Source organism: Uloborus diversus, chromosome 3 (genome assembly GCF_026930045.1).
Source record: "Uloborus diversus isolate 005 chromosome 3, Udiv.v.3.1, whole genome shotgun sequence".
Lineage (NCBI taxonomy): Eukaryota > Metazoa > Arthropoda > Arachnida > Araneae > Uloboridae > Uloborus > Uloborus diversus.
In genome coordinates, this window is record NC_072733.1 from 153094312 (window position 1) to 153110797 (window position 16486).

At 34.0% G+C, this 16486-nt stretch overlaps 1 protein-coding gene across 1 annotated transcript in view; it reads left to right on the top strand.

The window, feature by feature from the left end:
* Positions 1-16486, top strand: part of LOC129218999 (uncharacterized) — a 153948-nt gene that overhangs the window by 93725 nt on the left and 43737 nt on the right. The window contains exon 4 of the mRNA XM_054853318.1: positions 1553-1793. Coding sequence (XP_054709293.1) covers positions 1553-1793 — 241 coding nt within the window. The remainder of the gene's footprint in view (positions 1-1552; positions 1794-16486) is intronic.

Genomic DNA, 16486 nt, shown 5'->3' on the forward strand with positions numbered 1-16486 from the left:
ATATTTCTGAAGAATCATTCATCCTTCATAACGTCCAGTGTTCTATAAAAACCGGAAACTTCCTTTAAAAAAAATTGGTACTCAAATGAGACATTGAATGATCAAAGAAATTAGATAAGCGAGAGCGAAAGATGACCATAGTTAAATTTTGATCTGCTAGCAAGTTTTAAATATTAGTTTTCTCTTTTTAATTTTTCAAAATAAGTTGGCAACCTTGTACACAGCTAGTTGAACAATCCATTAGTTCTGAAGTTACTGTTTAGATGCTACTAATGCACTGCAAGATGCTACTGTTTAGATGATGAATGTTGATTTGAAGTTGTTGAAATTTCTCTCCTTACAATGTAATGTTGTATACAGTATACTGAATTACAGATTTATTGTGATGTTATGAAATAAATATGGGAGATTTTAAACATTTAGAAGTTTTAAGTTCTTGGTCTGGAAACTATATTTTTTTTATTATAAATCACATTTCTCAAGGGGTTCTAAGTTGTCTTAAGTAGCAGGATAACTTTGAATCAGGTAAATCATTTCATATGGTCTTCATAATTATTTTTCGATTTTGATTAACTATACAATACTTCAGGACTTCTTCTGTTTTGTGACATTAAATCCTCTAAAACTTAAAAAATATTAGCAGAGTAGTTGAAAATAGAGCAGTTGTAGATTAAAGTTCCCCAGAAAGAATGTAGTCTTATAACTGTAGTCCTCCTGGTTTGACATGTTTACATGTCAGATTCCTTGTGTTTTGTTAAGGATATTTAGTTTGCTTTGTAGAAAAAGTTCCATCTTGCAGAACTTGAGCCTAATAACATGCTATCAAAGCGAGTTTTAAGATCTTAAAAATGCGTCAAATGAAGCAGTGAGAAGCAAAGGGATGTAAGCGGATTATTTAAAGTTTCGATTAAATCACGTTTTAAGTTCAGATCCTATGTAGGTTTTCATTAAAAAAATATATAAACCATGTTGCGGAGCGACATCTACTAGGGCTACTATTACTATTTCTTGCCACAAAGCAGAGGAGAAGTTCTCCCATGATTTGCACTGATTAGCTCCAAATTTTCAGTTTTGTCACTTACATCCCTTTGCTTTTAACTGCTTCAGATGTCCTTTTTTGGATGTGCTTATTTCTTCTGAACGATTAATTTTTTTTTTATACAACTGAGGCATTCTTCTAGGGTGACCACTTAGGGAAGGGGGTCAAGGCGCAGACTGCGCCATTGAAATTTATAGGGGCTGTTTTGAGGGGCATTTTTCTCTTTTATTGGCGTGGGCTCTATGCAGTATTTAGGGGGGGGCGGCTCCCTTGCTCTTAGGGAGGGTGGGCACCCCTGCATTCTTACAGTTTTTCTTACATTCAATAAATGCACTTGACACATTAAATGTAACTTAAAAGATTACAAGTTGTGACTGATGGGTACAAATATTTCAATGAAGAGCTAACCTAAGGAAAAATTGCATTGGAAAACGACCATTTATAAATTATGAAAAAACATTGATTTTTAAGAAATGTGAATTAACTCGTCAATGAATGTTTTTTATCCTTCAGGCTCCCGGGGATGCTTCCAGACAAAAATTCCGCAAGTGGAACCACGAGGTTTATGTAAATTTTCTGAATCACCTACTCCAAGCCTACAATTGTCATCAAGTAGCCATTCTTCTACAGTATCACATGATTCATGGCAAGTTGCGTCTTTAAGACGAGAGGTCGAAATGCTTAAGTCGGAGCTTACGCAGTCAAGGCGCAGCATTGAATGTCTTCAAGAGCGTGAAAGGAAAATGAAAGAAAGGTCAGTTACTTAAAAAGATAGTTTTTCTACTTCTTGTTTTTAATCTAATTCTTTTACACAAACGCTGTGTGGCTGTTTCAAATGTCTTCCAAACAGTTTCACATCTACACCGTATCTCCGTTCCACATGAGTGGTTTTAAGAGCAGCCTTCTGGGACCTATTTCCTTCCTGATGCTCCATTCAACTCCTAGCAAAACGTGGGAAATTAAACTGATGAATTTCTCCTTTATTTCACTTTCTTGCTATCTCTCTCGCTCTCTCTCTCTCTCTAATATTCTTTTAATTTTATTTTATACATTATACTCAGTCAACTCTCGATAACTCGGAGTCTTATAACTTGAATATTCCTTTATCTCGAAATTTTCATTCGGTGGCAAAATAATGTGGCGTTTTCAATACAAAATTGTCTCTATATCTCGAATGTACTCCTTTTAAGTCGAAGTTTTTACCCGAGTTTGGTTTTTTATTTTATGCATAAAATGCAACCATAATAAGAGAAAAAAGCGTTTTCTTCCCTTTAACAGATTGCTTTGTTTATCAGCTTGTGTAAGCTTAATACACACAGTGTTGCGTTATTACGTAAGAAATAGACGATAGGACAACTTTTTGCCGTGGCTGACGACCTAAAATTGCATTGCGAGCTAAATCTTTAAGGGGCTTAAAATTTTGGCTGAAATTTTTTAAAGTAGCCTTTTGTTTCTGGATGACTCAACTAATCTGCTTTTAGAACAAAAAGACGTTTAAAAGCAATACGAACTGGAACTGAAATCAAGGGAAGAAATTGGGCCTATGACATACAAACTTAATGACGTTTTAAGATTCAATAAAGACGGACGAATTTCATATATGACCCGCTTTGTACATTGTTACAGAAAACCTTAATCGCGTACAATATTCTAATATAGTAATTTTAATATTAGAAGCAATTTAATGGTTACTTACACGATTTGAAGCAAAAATCTTACATTTGTTCACGATGCTGTTATTATTTTCAAAAGCAGAAGCGTTGGTAACATTTTAATCTTTATGTTGTAAAAGTATTTATTCTTTTTATAAATATATAAAGCTTTCATGAAAGCAACTCCCCTACTGACAATTGTAATTGCACTAGTCAGAGTCACGTACACAAGTGAATAGAATAAGTAAATTCGTTTTCCCTGTTTTAATGAAGAAAAAAACTTATACTAAACCTGTACTGGATAGTTAAAATATAATTATAAAACCTATTAAAACAGCTTATACTGATTTTTAAATTATCGCTAAAGAAAAATTTCCCACATTTCTCTGTTGAGTAAGCAAAATTGACGATTTATGTAACAGTTTGAACATTATTTTCAACATACTTTCCACGCGACAGATAATCATATTTATTTTTTCTCAAAATTGTTTCGTGTGGGAAAGCCATAACTTCCTAAATACTTTCTCAAACGTAAGGCATCATTTTGAAGATTGGGAAAACTAAATAGACAGTTATCATTTCGGCTGTTTTGTCGAAAAAAAACCAATTCATTTCGTTTTTTATTACGCATTGCTTTAATGTATATTTTCTCGAATAGGAGCCCCATTGATTAAGTTTGGCTAAAACGTCATACTAATAAAGCAAAAGTCGTGAGTTCGAAACTCCGTGACCCAAAAAAATGTGGGTTTAATAACGTACTTTCCTCACATAAATTTTGATCCAAATTTCCATGAATATAAAATCGAAACTCATTGGGGCAGAATCTGAACCACGGTTGTGTTGTTACATTGAAATCGGAAGAGGAAACATATTTTCATTTTAAATCGCAGTATAATACACAACGCGTCTCCGTTTAATCTACCAGTTTTCTATTTACGTAACCGTTAGTTTTAGATCCAGGCCTTCAATTGCAAAAATGTTATAAACAGTGGCGTCGGTATGGGGAGGGGACGTCTGGGGGTGACATTCAAAGTGGAACTGTAAGTTTTGAAAAAACAATGTGTTCCAATTCTTAAAATTTCCCCTAATATTTTAAATTATATCTAATCTATTAAACGCAGTTGCAACACCTGGGGGGGGGGGGCGGTGAACAAGAGGCACTCTTTGGAGGAGCACTGGTGCCACGTTAGATTTAGGAGTGTATGGAAAAAAATTCCTTCAGTTCTGAAATTTTCCTCCAACATTTTAAATTGTATTCCTTCTATCAAACACTGTAGCAGCGATACGAGGGAGGAGCTCCTTTGCGGCGCCTTAGAACCTTCTGGGGATGACAAAAAATTAGAGTTTCTGGAAAATATAAATACTAAAATCCTGATACGTTTTAAAGTATGTTTAATCCATCAAACGCAGTAGCATAACTACGGGGGAGGGGGAGGGGCACTTGTGTCGAGTGACACCCAAAATGCATGTACGAGTTACTGAAAATTTTAAATTCTGAAATCTCAATATATTTTGATCATAAATTTACTTTAGCAAGAGTTAAAAAGAAGTTCATCATACAATCAGCACAAAAAAATCATCAATTAATTAAAAAATCATCTTTCTTTTCTTCTTATTTTGTTAAATGTATTATCCTTTAGAGAAAAATACTGTCATCCGATGACACCAGAATGTTCCAAGGATTCTTTCGGAACATTTAGAATTGGGAGGCGTGTTTACAAATGTTTTACAACACGTGTGTGGAGAACCTTATTTTCGTTTAAATCGGAAAAAGAAAGGAAAATATAGCCAGTGCACCAAATTCAAATAAAGACCTAATTTAAAATTTAATTTAAGCTCCCTGCCTATACTGTAAGATGAGTCAGAAAAGATGTCACTAACCCATCGTAGTATTTTTGCGTGTGTTGGAAAACCGAAAAAACTGGTTAAGCATTTTTTTAATTTGTTTTCTCATAGTTTTCTTTTCCTGTAATGTATTGGTTAAGCGTTTCATATTCAGGGTGTCCGAGAAGTTTTTGACACATTTCGAAAATTCGGTTAAAAAAAACGAGATAGACTCTAAAATTAAATTACATTTATTACCTCATATAGTAAAGTTTTTTCTCAATGCAAAAACGGCCGCAAAATTGCAATGCAAAATTGGGTACGGGAATTTTTAAATCGAGAATTCCCAAACAGGTGGATCGGACGAGATAGTCCCATCCAGTGGCCCCCGCTTTCTTTCTTTGGGGATTCGTCAAAGACACTGTGTATTCCACCAAAGTGCACGACATTTCAGATCTTAAACATCGCATTACAGCTGCAATTTCACAAGTTACAGAATCAATGCTACAACGAACTTGGTCAGAAACTGATTATGGCATGGTTATTCTTCGTGCGACGAAAGGAGCCCACATCGAGGTGTACTGGTATGTTAAAAAAAAAAACTCTACTATATGAGGTAATAAATGTAATTTAATTTTACTTTCTATCTCGTTTAATTTTTTTTTCCGAATTTTTGAAATGTGTCAAAGACTTATCGGACACCCTGTATTTCTTTTTCTTTTCTTTACTTTACAATGATTCCATGTGATCCGGTACTTTAATTATTTTTTAATCCTGTTTATGATCTCATATGTTCTTTGACTGAAATTCTTGTTTGAGAATACATTGTTAGAACTACTCACGAGAAAGCTTGATGCCACTAAAGAAGTCTACTGCATTTATGAAGCTGGCGACGGTATTTGTTTGAAAATATTGAAGTTTTGTAGCTACAATTTCTACAGTTACGCTAAGTAACTAAGTTATTGAGCAACGGCTCTAAAACTGTAAATAGAGATTTACAGATTAGTCGTTATTCGTAAAATCATTTTTTTTTTTGTCGCGGCTTTTAAAACGTATTTTTAATTACATTTTAGAGCTACTGTTTCGAATTATCGTTCATCTAAACGGTTCTAAAGATGGCCTGCAAACGCGTTTTTCAGAGTTAAATTTCGAAAGTTTCTGGGGATGAATCCCCGAATCTTTTTAACCAATAACCTTCTCTAGACCATAGATAGCCTAGAATGCCTTTTAAAAACTGTAATTTTTTTAAATATTCTGGAAGAACCCCCCCCCCCCCCCCCCCACTCCACACGTCTTGCAGTGAATATTATACTCACGAAGATGTTCATATTAACAATACTTAAACCTAGTAGTGACTTCCACTTGAAACCAAAAAAACAAAAACCCGTTATCATTATCTGAACTTAGAATGATACGTTTGAAATAATAAGTTGTCATCAATTTCAATCATACTTTTTGACCTCATGACGGCCCTGCACATATGCGTCTAGAGCAGGTAATATAAAAAGCGTTGCGCTCATAGTTTTTATTTGTCTTTTGTACATTAGCCAACTAAAAATTTCGTCATAACATAAAAGTAGTTGTTCTTGAAAATTGTATGAATTTCATGTTTTCATAGAACATGAAACCATTTTTTTGTGGGGGGCGGGAGGGAGAGGGAGTGCCAACAAAAATTACCGCCCCGGGTTTCACCCAAGCTAAGTAAGCCACTGTATATAATAAAGTACCTGGACGAACGAGCCTCGTTCGGCTTTAAAAGAATTATTTTTTTGTCAAATTGTGTTTTTTAAGGTTCAATACTTTTCCAAATATACTTGAAAAGCTTCACGTTAACGAAATATTATGTACTCGACCTTCTTATAACACTAAAGTACCAAACAAAGAAGATTCTGAATGTAATTAAATCAACATTTTGCTTTAAACTATCTGTTACGTTTGTTTCCACTATACAACTTTCTTTTCAGTAATTAAAATATTTTTACCTTAGTTTTGCTATGGTGAAATCGGTTTTTAACCGAATACTTCCTTTCATACTATGATGCGTTTCACGATTTTATCCCAATCGAGATTTTCTTTTTGAATAAGTACTTTAATTTTTTACGCCAGAAAATGCTACATACAGCATGATATCCATCAAAACTGATGATCCACAAACCATTCCAACAAATGATAACAACTGTCTTAACAAAACATAAACAATCTCAAGACATACACTTCTTCGAAATAAAATTTAGATGCGTGATTTAAAAAACATGTTAAACTATTTGAAGTGTAAAAAGAAAATAAATAAGTAAAAAAAAATAAAATAGGATGGTCAAGCAATAGTTTCACTTAAAAAAGAAAAAAAGCCTTACATCAACTTACATAATGCTTTTGAATTTGTTTTCAGCCAAGTCTGTTTGAAATTAGCCAAGGGGCCAATATCAGCCAAGCCTGGCAACCCTAAGCAAGTATAAAATTTTAAAGCGAGAAGAGACAAATTTTCATTGTTATGGTTGCAAATCGTCTGCCTGATGCGTCAACTCACAGTTTACTTCAAGGCTTAACTCAACTTGACTTTATATTAAAAAACTTTTTTTTTTTGTAAAAAAAAAATCGCGTTTTTACAGAAAAAACACTGATGTAGATGAACTTAGAATGCAAAACTACAATTAAATCCAAAATTTCATCCAAATCGTTAGAGCCGTTACCGAGATAAGAAATTATATATATACCCACAAGAATTGCTCGTTTAAAGATATAAGATGTTACATTAAAATAAGATCTTAGCAGTTTGAAGTGGACAAAAAAAATTTAGTGAAAAAATACGATGTCTTAACTTTTTGTATGGTATCCAAATCCTCTACGTTGCATTTAGGGAAATTATCTACACTGAAAAATAATCACAACTCAAAAATTTGAAACATTAGCGACCAACATTCAAGGAGATATTCAAGTTCAACTTTTGTATAACCGTGCAGAAAATGAGACTGGAACCTATTGAACTTTCAGAGAAATGACATGCTGCAGAAGAGATCAAACAAAATATTTATAATTTTCATTGCTACAGAAAAATAATTGCAAATTTTATGCTATGACGCGCAGAAACACACTCCAAAAATTTGCACAATTTGAAAAATTAATGCACACATATAATTTTAAGCAATTGTTAGTCGCTATATTTTCCCTCCAAATGCTGCGATTAATTAACTGCGAGTGTAAAGTGGTGTAAGTCACTAAACAACAGCGTCTCATATCTTGGTGAACATTGCTAGTACTAATGTCTGATTGTTTGTGTTCGATTTTTTTTTTTTTCTTTTTTCATGCTTGTGATTTACCTAAATACAATGTAGGGAACTTGGGTATCATTAAAAGTTAGGTTTCGTATTTATTTTTTTCACTAATTTGTGCTTCAAACTTTTAATATCTTAACTCGCTTAACTCTGGATTTTATTCTGACCATTTTTGCAATTGGAAGAAGACATCTAGGACTAACGGTTGCGATAATAGAGGTCATGCAGGTCAAATGGGGGTGCGCTGTATATACAGCGTGTCCCAGTACTAACTAAATTATAGAATGTAGCTGACCGAAAAACTATAGAATATGACTAAAACCCCGACACAACTAAAAAAAAAGATCGAAAAAATGGAGAATACACAACTTACTTTCCTTTTCTCTTTTTTTACATATCTCGAATATGTCTTCCCATTCCTCGCCTTCCTTGAATTAAAAAAAAAAATGTCACTAATGTGTGGCACTTTTGTGTCCTACTTTTCATTGAAATGTTCTGTGTAAGTTCAACTACTCACCTCGTAGAATTATATAATCCATAACCCAATTCCTACATCGTACGAAATTCATATCATTAAGGAAATTCTCTTAGTGCTAGGTAATGTATGCATGTAATTTTCTTCTCCTTACCTTGACTCTATAATAGCTTTAGAACAAGGGTAAAAATACACCTACACACTTTCCCACAAAAACACTAACAGCCGTTCACCGTTACCATTAAAAAAAAAATAATATTGAACCTCATTAAGAATTTTAAAATGTTGAAACAATCTTTGAGTAATTTTCACTATCTTAAACCACATCACAGATCATGTGTATCAGCTCTTACAAGCAAATATAGGAAAAAGGCATCATCGAGTTGTATTAATTCAAAAATTTTTCAAAGTCTGTAAAGATTACGAAACCCATCGTCCACTGCGAATTAAATCTAAGTATCGTCAAAACAAAGTAAATGAATAAATAATTTACAATTCAAGTTATTTGTATGGCGCAGCAAGCGCAAATTAAAATAAAATTTCAAATCAATTATTTTAAAAAAACGAGCTGATGTGTGAATCACATGACTTCTTTTTACTCCAATTTAATGTCATTTCCCCATTACTGGCAATTTTAATGTGATTCAATAGTTTACTCTCTAAATATCACCGACAGTGGCCAAATGGAAATCAGATTTTTTTTTTTTTAAAAAGCCAAATTTGTCGCCAAGTTAGCGACAAAACTTGGCGACCAAAATACTGGCGCGATATATCGCCAAGTGTCCGCCAAATCATAACACCACTTGAGTTTACACCGAAATTAAAAATGAGTTCCCCCCCCCCAAAAAAAAGGGGCAAAAGACCCCCTTTGGAGCATCCGAATGCAACCAAAAAGGGAGGTGCACAACTAGACCCCACTAGGAGTCTACGTATCAAACTCCAACTTTCTAGGACATTCCGTTCTTGAGTTATGCGACATACATACGCACATACGCTCATACATACGTTACGAGAAAATTCGCTGTTTTTTTTTTTTTCTCGAGAATTGCCAAAATGGTTATTTCACGTGTCTATACGTTCTTAGGCATTTGTCCGCGTGTGGTCCAGTCGAAAAAAAACCTCAACATTCATTCGAGGGTGAGCAAAATGGTAATTAAGGTCGATTTTTGAGGGAAAATTTTTTTGTTAATACAATACTTCCTTTTTTGTAAAAGGAAATAATAGAGGTACTGTTAAATTGTTATCAAATTAAAAACTTTCTTTCAACCATTTGTTTAGTTAAAATATGAATTTGCACACAAACCTGTATTTTCAAATTTAAGTTACAGCATACTTTGAAAAATTATTTGCATTTCATAGAAACCGCGATTATTTATTTCCTGATATTTATATTTTTTCTCGGATTATAAAAGTGTTTGTCTTTCAATTCAAACATACATATCTCAGTATTGCTCCCTTTAAAATACGTAAGAATTATTTAAAATACCAGAACTCCAGATATTCTTGATCATATGAACTTTAAGTACAATAGTTTCCTCTCTTTTTTTTTTCAGTCCAACAGAATGCATGCGTGGAATTTACCTTGATTTCTGGATGCATTGTTATAATCTTTTTGAAAATCCAGTTCTTCTTAATTCTTCTTAAGCTGCTGCTTTAACTAGGGTTTCCAATCCTGCACCAATCTCAGTCCTATTGGATTTCGGGATTGTAAGGAGCCAATCCCGCGGGACTGACTTAACTCTTCAAAACGTTAAATTTTTATGCCAAAAAGAAAAAGTTGTGCCTTTTAGGAAGGACTGCTTTTGTTACATGAATTAGTCTTTATCTCGAATTCCGCTCACCAAGAACTGTAAAGTACTACAGAGTCGCATCTCAATTAGTGACTATGGTTTGGTACGAAAAAGTGCACTTTAAAAAAGTCCAATGCGTCTTAACAAAGCATCGCTCGTATGGGATAAGAAAATATTTTTGCTCAAAAAATAATGGGCTTCATGAAAACGCGTGATGTAGCTCCACTGCAGTTGGTTTTACTGAGATTAAATAATTGTGGACATTTATCAAAAGAGTCCCTTAAACTTCACCACCTTCTAATATAGATTTTTCTTTTCTTATGGAGGTTAAAGTTAAGGGTTTTTGCTCATGAACTTCAAATTTTGGACAAAAAAAGATGTCTATTTAAATTGTATATTACTCTAACCAATACATCTTGCCTTGTTGCTTCATTAACGTTGGTTATTACATCAGTACTTTTGACAGCAAGGGGTGAACGCTATCTGTGTTGCAGTCTCAAAAGTTTTGAATAATTTCGCTAATTTTACCTCTAATTAGGTTCTGGTTAACGCACAGATCAACTGGACCTGGGCCTGGGGACAAATTTCCTTAGAGCCCCCAATTGTTTTAAATCGTATACAGCATTAACCCTATATATATAGCATTAACCCTAGCGTCAATGACCAAACTATTCCCTTACTTTCAATAACCAGGTACCCGGGTACCCATTTTCAATTTATTAGATTTAGAAGATTTAGAGCAGAAAAATAATTTTTTTTCTGACACCTCTTCTATTTAATTGAAACATTTTCTTCCGCCCTCATCTGGGGAAGTTTGTGTATCCAGTTTTTACCAGAAAACGAAATGGCTTCTTGTTTTCCAGCGTTTTATGTTTACGTTTCACGCTAAGTTGTCTGTTAGAAAAAAATGTGTTTCTCCAGTTTTTTCGTAATACTGGATGTATTAGATTTTACACTTTGGTATTTCATAGTGAATTCGTAGTATTTTATTTATTTATACCAGTAATGTTCAACTTACGACCCGCGGACCACATGAGGCCCACGAAGCTCATACCATATACACATAGGCCTGTTGCACCAAAAAATATTATCTGTAATTTTTATCCTCACTATCATTTGCTCAACCTTTGCTGTCATGCCGTCTGACATTCGTAGGTAAACTCAAAAGAAAAAAAAAAAAAGACAGATAATATATTCCAACTGAAACATTATTGTCTATATATTGAGCGATACGAAGTTGCTAATTCGATATCGCTGACGATGTAACAATATGTTCGTACATCAACAAAAAGAGAAAAAAGCCGTAATTTTTTTTTCCACCTTACATCGTAACAAAAGCAACTCTGGAGCAACTAAAAGTCACAACTATTCCGTTTTATAACAAAACAAAATCTAGTGTTGACACGATTGATCAAATATTTTGATAATTTCGAAGCATTTGATCGAAAGGTGAAAACCAACGGGTGTAGTGCCCTATGAAATATAATTATGAGTATACTTAATTTCATTTAAAATCTTAATTATATCTGTAAATGTAACTTGAATGAATGTAAGTTATACGGAAACTTTCTTTGCGTCTAAGATCTGTACTGTGACTCGTATGTAATATGCAATGTTTTCAAGTGTTTATTAATTTTTATTTTTTATTTATTTTTTTTTTTTTACAGCGCGAAAAATTTTTCGGGCATGGGAAGTGAGTTCAATTCTTCGGTTTTACACCAGGAAAATAAGTAAAAAAATTGAAAAACGAACATTTATCGAAAAAAATTCGTTTCTGAGGAGTTTTTAGATTTTTGTTTTGGGGGGGGGGGGACGCGCTTGAGTGTCCCAACTTGCTACAAATGTTCATGCTTTTGAACTATACACTTCTCTAACCCTTCAGAAGAGTATTAATGGTGAATACAATGCTGTTTTCCCTATCAAATATAAATAATTACTATGCAACTGCCGAAAACGTAATACAATTTGGGGGCGCGATGTCAAGGGGGAGGGGGAGTGATGGGGGAAGACAGTGGTCAAAGTTTGATTCAAAGGCTCTTTTACATGAGAATCATCTCATCTCTTTCTTTGGAATCTTTGGTCTCAGAAGCATTTTGAAGGGGCATTTTTTGGCGTGCAGTGCAATGAGTACCCGGGTACCTGGTTATTGAATCTAGGTATAAAAATTTTAAAGGATAAAAAAACTCCCCCAAATTTTTTTTTGAAAACACGGTTAAAACTTTCTTTAGTTCAGATTCATGCAAATAACAAGGATTAAAAGCAGTTTTACCAAGACCTAGTTACAAAGCGTAAAAATTACGATAAAAGTCGCAAAAATTACCCGGATACCCGGTCATTGACGTTAGGGTTAAAAAAAAAGTCTTGTATTTTTGTGAAAATAATAAAAATTCCGCTTTTAACTAAATGTTAAACATTATTTTAACATTATTTTGCTTTGACTTAAAATTATAGAACAGAGAGGGGGGGGGCCTCCAAAGCATTGTGGGCCTTGGACCTCACTTTTAGTTAGTCGGGCCCTGCCTCTCACTTTAAAGAGACAATCATAAACTTGAGCATCTTAACGTACTGCACTGTTATGCGAGTCATCTAGTGTTTCGTCCAAGTTTCTGTCACCTCTTTTAGAGTCGTGCCGAGTAGTGAAGATTGCTCAGCTAATGTATCCAACATAATTTTTTCAAGGTACCACCCACATTTATATTATTAGCTTCACGGTGACAAACACATTGACAGGCTCTTCCTACAGGTTTCCCTGCATAATTTAGAAATAAGCAGAGAATGAAATAAAAATGTCAGTTGTTCATTGCTTTCTTCTTCGGAAAAAAATATTGTGCACTTTTAGTAAGTTAAAGGTTTTGAGCGCATTCCTTAAGTTTATAGAAGCGTTTCAGCATTGCATGCAGTCTACTCCAGTGTATTTTTCACTCTGTAATAAACTTTCTCAATTTTTTTTTAAGTCCAATTATTTTTTGATTTTCAGTATTTAGTGATGGTTTTCGAAAGGGCTCATAATATTTACGGATTTTCGCAAATGCTGAACTTATGAACACTGAAACCTCGAATGCGAAAACCAATTCCTTCCCAGAAAAATATACTCTTTTTTAATTGTTTTCTTAAATGGCAAATCTACCGTTCATGAAGTTTTTCTGGCTCTTCATGCAGATAGACAGAAAGGTGATTAAAACTTCAGATGATACTTGTAAAAATATTCGTTTTATGGGCGGCAGAAATTGTGAAACGTTTGCATGAAAAATCTTTGCGGGATCGAAAATCCCGCTGGATTTTTCTCGCAATCCCGCTGGATTAATCCCGCTAAATATCATGCGGGATCCCGCGGGATTCAGGATCGGGATTGCGGGATTGGAAACCCTAGCTTTAACTCATTTATAAAATTGTTTTTATTTGATCAAAATCGTAACACTTTGCTTCCTAATCTAGCGATTATTTATATATATATATAGAGAGAGAGAGAGCTTCAGACCTGTCTGTCTCTCGTGTGTACTGCAGTGGGTAGATAAACGGCTGTATCTACAGAATGAGTTTTCGATATATTTGTAAAAATGTGTGTTGGATTCATTACTAACAATAGAAAAATGCTGGAAGTAGAATTTTTTTTCAGCTGAAATCAAATAAGCAAGCTTGCACAACAAAGCTAACGTACAATAGATGACAAAATGCAAAAAAAAAAAAAAAAAAAAAAAAAGAAAAGAATTGAAGTTACTGCACTTTACTTACCCACGGCAGTGTAGACCTCTCAATCTCTATTATTTGTGATTTGGTTTAGTTTTTAGTGCTCTTTTAAATTTTTTTATATTCAGGACTTGTATGAAAAATAAGGTGAAGTTTAGTGATGGTGACATACTATTTTTGAAATACACTTACACTAAAAAGAATGAAATAGGAATTTTTAAATAAAAAAAAAATAGAACATACTCCAAAAACTGCAGTTGGAAATTGCTCTAAAAAGTAAAAAGAATTTCATTCTTTGAGCAGCATCCATACTACTTTTTGAACATAATTTTTGAAATCGGCGCAAAAACAATAGATAAAATCATACTTAAACATAACTCAATTACAAATGTAAATTTTAATGGACCCAGGTTCTTTAATAGAATTTGCATACAACATTTTTAACAACATATTTATGTATCGATATAAATGGTTTTCGTGAAAAATTTAAATGAACAATGGTTACACATCATTTTCTCTATCATTTTTGCGCCGACTTCAAAAATTATGTTTAAAAAGTAGTACAGATGTTGTTCAAAGAATGAAATTCTTTTTTCTTTTTACAGCAATTTTTAGCTGCAGTTTTTGAATTCGGTACTATTTTTTATTTAAAAATTTTATTGTTAACCAATAAATAATAATAAGGAAGACGCCAGGCCCTCAAACAACTGAAACAAAAGGTTTCGGTGACATTCAAAAAATGAATAACTTTTGCTTATTCAAAACTTTTGCTTTTGATTGAAATTTTTTCAGTAGGGGGGGGGGCCCCAGTTGCTGTTTGTGCGGAAGCCTCCACCTGTCTAAATTGGTCCCAGCGTGTCTCTTGATTCATTACAAAAACATACAATTTCAGTGCTGTCCCAGCAGAGATGCAATCTTTCGGGTCAAAGAAATTTCTTAATTCTAAAATCACTTACCGTAAATTCAAAGTTTCAACACCTCAAAATGTTCCGGTGCAATAAATAATCCATTTTATATTCTTGCTAAGAATTCCTTCTGAAATTCACATTCACTAACAGAACTCGAACATTTCTAATCAAATTTATTTGATTGAAAATTGAAATGCACTCGTTAGAATTAACAGAGTAACCGAAACAGAATTGAAACTCAACACAAACTTGACGCAACCAGATGAATTTGTTGATTTTGTTGTTGATCAAGGCATCCCCAGTGCCAGGTAAGCATGCCAGATGAATTACTACGCAATAAACCAGTTGCGTGTTGAAGACATTGCATTACATTTGGAGCTACCGCTCAGATTTCGATGCGGACTATACGAGCGATGCGTCTCTCCTCCGTTACATATAGCAATGACTGTTTATTGATGCAAATTACATATATATGAAAACTTTACAGCACGAAAAAGAGAAAGTACACCTAGACCGAGAGTGGAAGACAATCCTACCACCTTAAGTGCATGAAGCCAGCAGGGGGGCCATAAACTTAAATTTCTGGTAGGTCGGAAATTGTCAATTTGCCGAATGGAACTCCAAATTTTGCGAATGGTGATAATTTTGCCAAATCGTCAGAAAAAATTTGCCGAATAAGGAAATTTTTCGGAGGTCACAGTCACCTCCCATCGGCACGTCCCTGGAAGACAACACTCTGATCAATTGACCACTAATGCCTTCCGAGGTGGAGACATAACGATATTTCTGCATAACGTTGCAGTGATTTTGTTTAAGGCCGTGGCATCGGACTTGTGATTGAGAGTCCTGGATTCGATCCTAGCCGTTCGAAGCTCCGCCGTCTTCATTAATGGTGACTGAGGGACTGTAAATATGTTCGTGGTGACAAAGTCCTGCAAGTGAAAGGATACCTCTGGGGATGCTGGACCAGGTATTGCTCGATTTCTGGTCTGGATCAAAAAAACAGAGCTGCCTTCAGGGTCCCATTCAACTGGTTAAACCACAAATAGTGGTATGTACGGAGGACACGTGGAGTGAAAAGTGATTTCGTTTCAGTTCTTTTGGGCAGGCCCTGATAAACGCATGGGACAAACTGGGTCCATCCCGAGAGACCCCCAAAGTTTTATGGCCTCCATTTTTTCAGTTATATTACATCTATGTAGAATAGAATTTTTATTTATTAGTCTTCAAACATAAAATTACAAAAAACAAACTAGTTGTTAAAATGCTTTTGTTTCTTTCTTTAATTTCGCTCATCTGTTGGTTCATTTAAGTACTAAGTGCATTTGCATAGCAAGTTTTATTAAAATTATATTGCAGTTGATTCAAATAGGGTAAATATTGCATTGAAATGAGGATAATAAAAGTAGGACCAGTTTTGGTTGTATTTATGTCATTAATTTTAACAATTTTTAATTTTAACCCTTGAAAATTACCGAGATTTCTGTTTGAAATTAGATGTAGCGATACAAATAATGTTATCGAAGAAACAAAAATGAGTATTATGTATATGTGTATTTATAGGTTCAAATAACGCAACGAAATTGATCTGGTAGTTTTCAAGTTTATTCGGGACATACACATTTGTGGTTCGTATGTATATATACGCTGGTATGCAAAAATTAAGGACGACACGGTTTTTTCAATATAACTTTGTACAAAAGCTTTCCAAATCAACACATTTAATACCGTAAGATCCCCAATACGTAAGGACATGTATAATGTAAGCAACACTTTCTAAAAGAGAAATCAGAAGGATAAAAAGAAGCTTTATTGAAAAAGTAGCATGGAGCACAATGT